This window comes from Verticillium alfalfae, genomic scaffold (assembly GCF_000150825.1).
Source record: "Verticillium alfalfae VaMs.102 supercont1.2 genomic scaffold, whole genome shotgun sequence".
Classification (NCBI taxonomy): domain Eukaryota; kingdom Fungi; phylum Ascomycota; class Sordariomycetes; order Glomerellales; family Plectosphaerellaceae; genus Verticillium; species Verticillium alfalfae.
The window spans coordinates 868,449-869,736 of NW_003315037.1; the positions used below are offsets into that span (position 1 = coordinate 868,449).

The 1,288-nt window shown below is 60.1% G+C and overlaps 1 protein-coding gene across 1 annotated transcript in view; it reads left to right on the forward strand.

The window, feature by feature from the left end:
* Positions 1-702: 702 nt before the first annotated feature.
* VDBG_01737 (acetyl-coenzyme A transporter 1) overlaps positions 703-1,288 on the forward strand; it is a gene marked incomplete at both ends in the record, with an annotated part of 1,704 nt that continues 1,118 nt past the window's right edge. Inside the window, one exon of the mRNA XM_003007503.1 lies at positions 703-1,134. Within this exon, the coding sequence (XP_003007549.1) occupies positions 703-1,134 (432 nt within the window). The remainder of the gene's footprint in view (positions 1,135-1,288) is intronic.

Below are 1,288 nucleotides of genomic sequence, written 5' to 3' on the forward strand. Positions count from 1 at the left end.
CATTTCCCCCATCGTCCTTTTTTCGTTCCCTCTTGTATCCTAGCGCGCCGGACGGGACCTTTCACTCCTTTGCCCTCGCCACTGGCGCTCCGTTCCTGAAAGGCCACGGTTGCGACTCACGCCAAGGCATCCAACAGTCACGAGCGACACCATCTTACAACATCTTTGAGATCTGCACTTATCGAACTTCCCGTCCCATCCTGCGTTGCTCCACACTTTTGGTTCATTCCCATCATCTTGCTGTACCCTCCGCTACGACATCCGTCACTCGGGCCGCGTTGAGCTACCTACTCGAGCAAACACCACCACACCAGTCATCCCCGCGAAGGATCTCCGAAGAAATCCCACCGCCGACCCCAACTTCCCACCCTCCCGCGCAACTCTTCCCGCTCCAGGACGCTTCAGTCCTGATAATTATACGTCCCTTCTAGACGCCGCCTCGCCTTGGCTCGACCCCCCCCCCCAAAAGCCCGTTTGCGACAAGACCGACAAGCCATACCCCTCCCTTGCCAAGCCGAGCCTCGAGCTCTCCGACCTTACTGCCTCAGTATCTGGACGCGAGCTTATACAGATCAAATGAGCGTCCGCACCCGCCGAAACAAATCGCCCAAAGACAAAAGGCCACCCGAGCTCTCCGTCTCGACGACGGCCACCTCCAACGGCAAAGGCAACGGTCACGCCGCCGCCGCCTCTACCACCACCATGAACCAGAACAATGTTGAATTCCGCCGCAAAGCCACGACGCCCGGCTCCGACTCGGTCACGGCAAACCTCATGTCGCGCGACACCTTCACCCTCGACGAGCCCGTCCCCAAGACGCCCACGGCGAACAACCACGGCTTCTTCGAGCTCCCCATCCAGGACCAGAAGAACTTCCTGCTCCTGGTCCTCCTGTATTTCCTGCAGGGCATCCCCATGGGTCTTGCCGGCGGTTCTGTCCCCTTCCTTATGAAGGACCACATGTCCTACAGCGAAATCGGCATCTTCAGTCTCGCCTCGTACCCGTACTCCCTCAAGCTCTTCTGGAGCCCCATCGTCGACGCTGTGTGGAGCCCAAGCTTTGGCAGGAGGAAGAGCTGGATCCTGCCCATCCAGATGCTGTCGGGCATTGGCATGCTCTGGCTCGGATCGACCGTCGAGAACATGATGGCCACGACGGGGCAAGCCCGGCGGTCCCACCGTCTGGACCTTCACCGGCTGTGACTTTCTCGTTCTCATGTGCGCCACCCAGGAACATCGCCGTCGACGGCTGGGCCCTGACCCTGCTCACGCCCGGCAACGTCTCTAC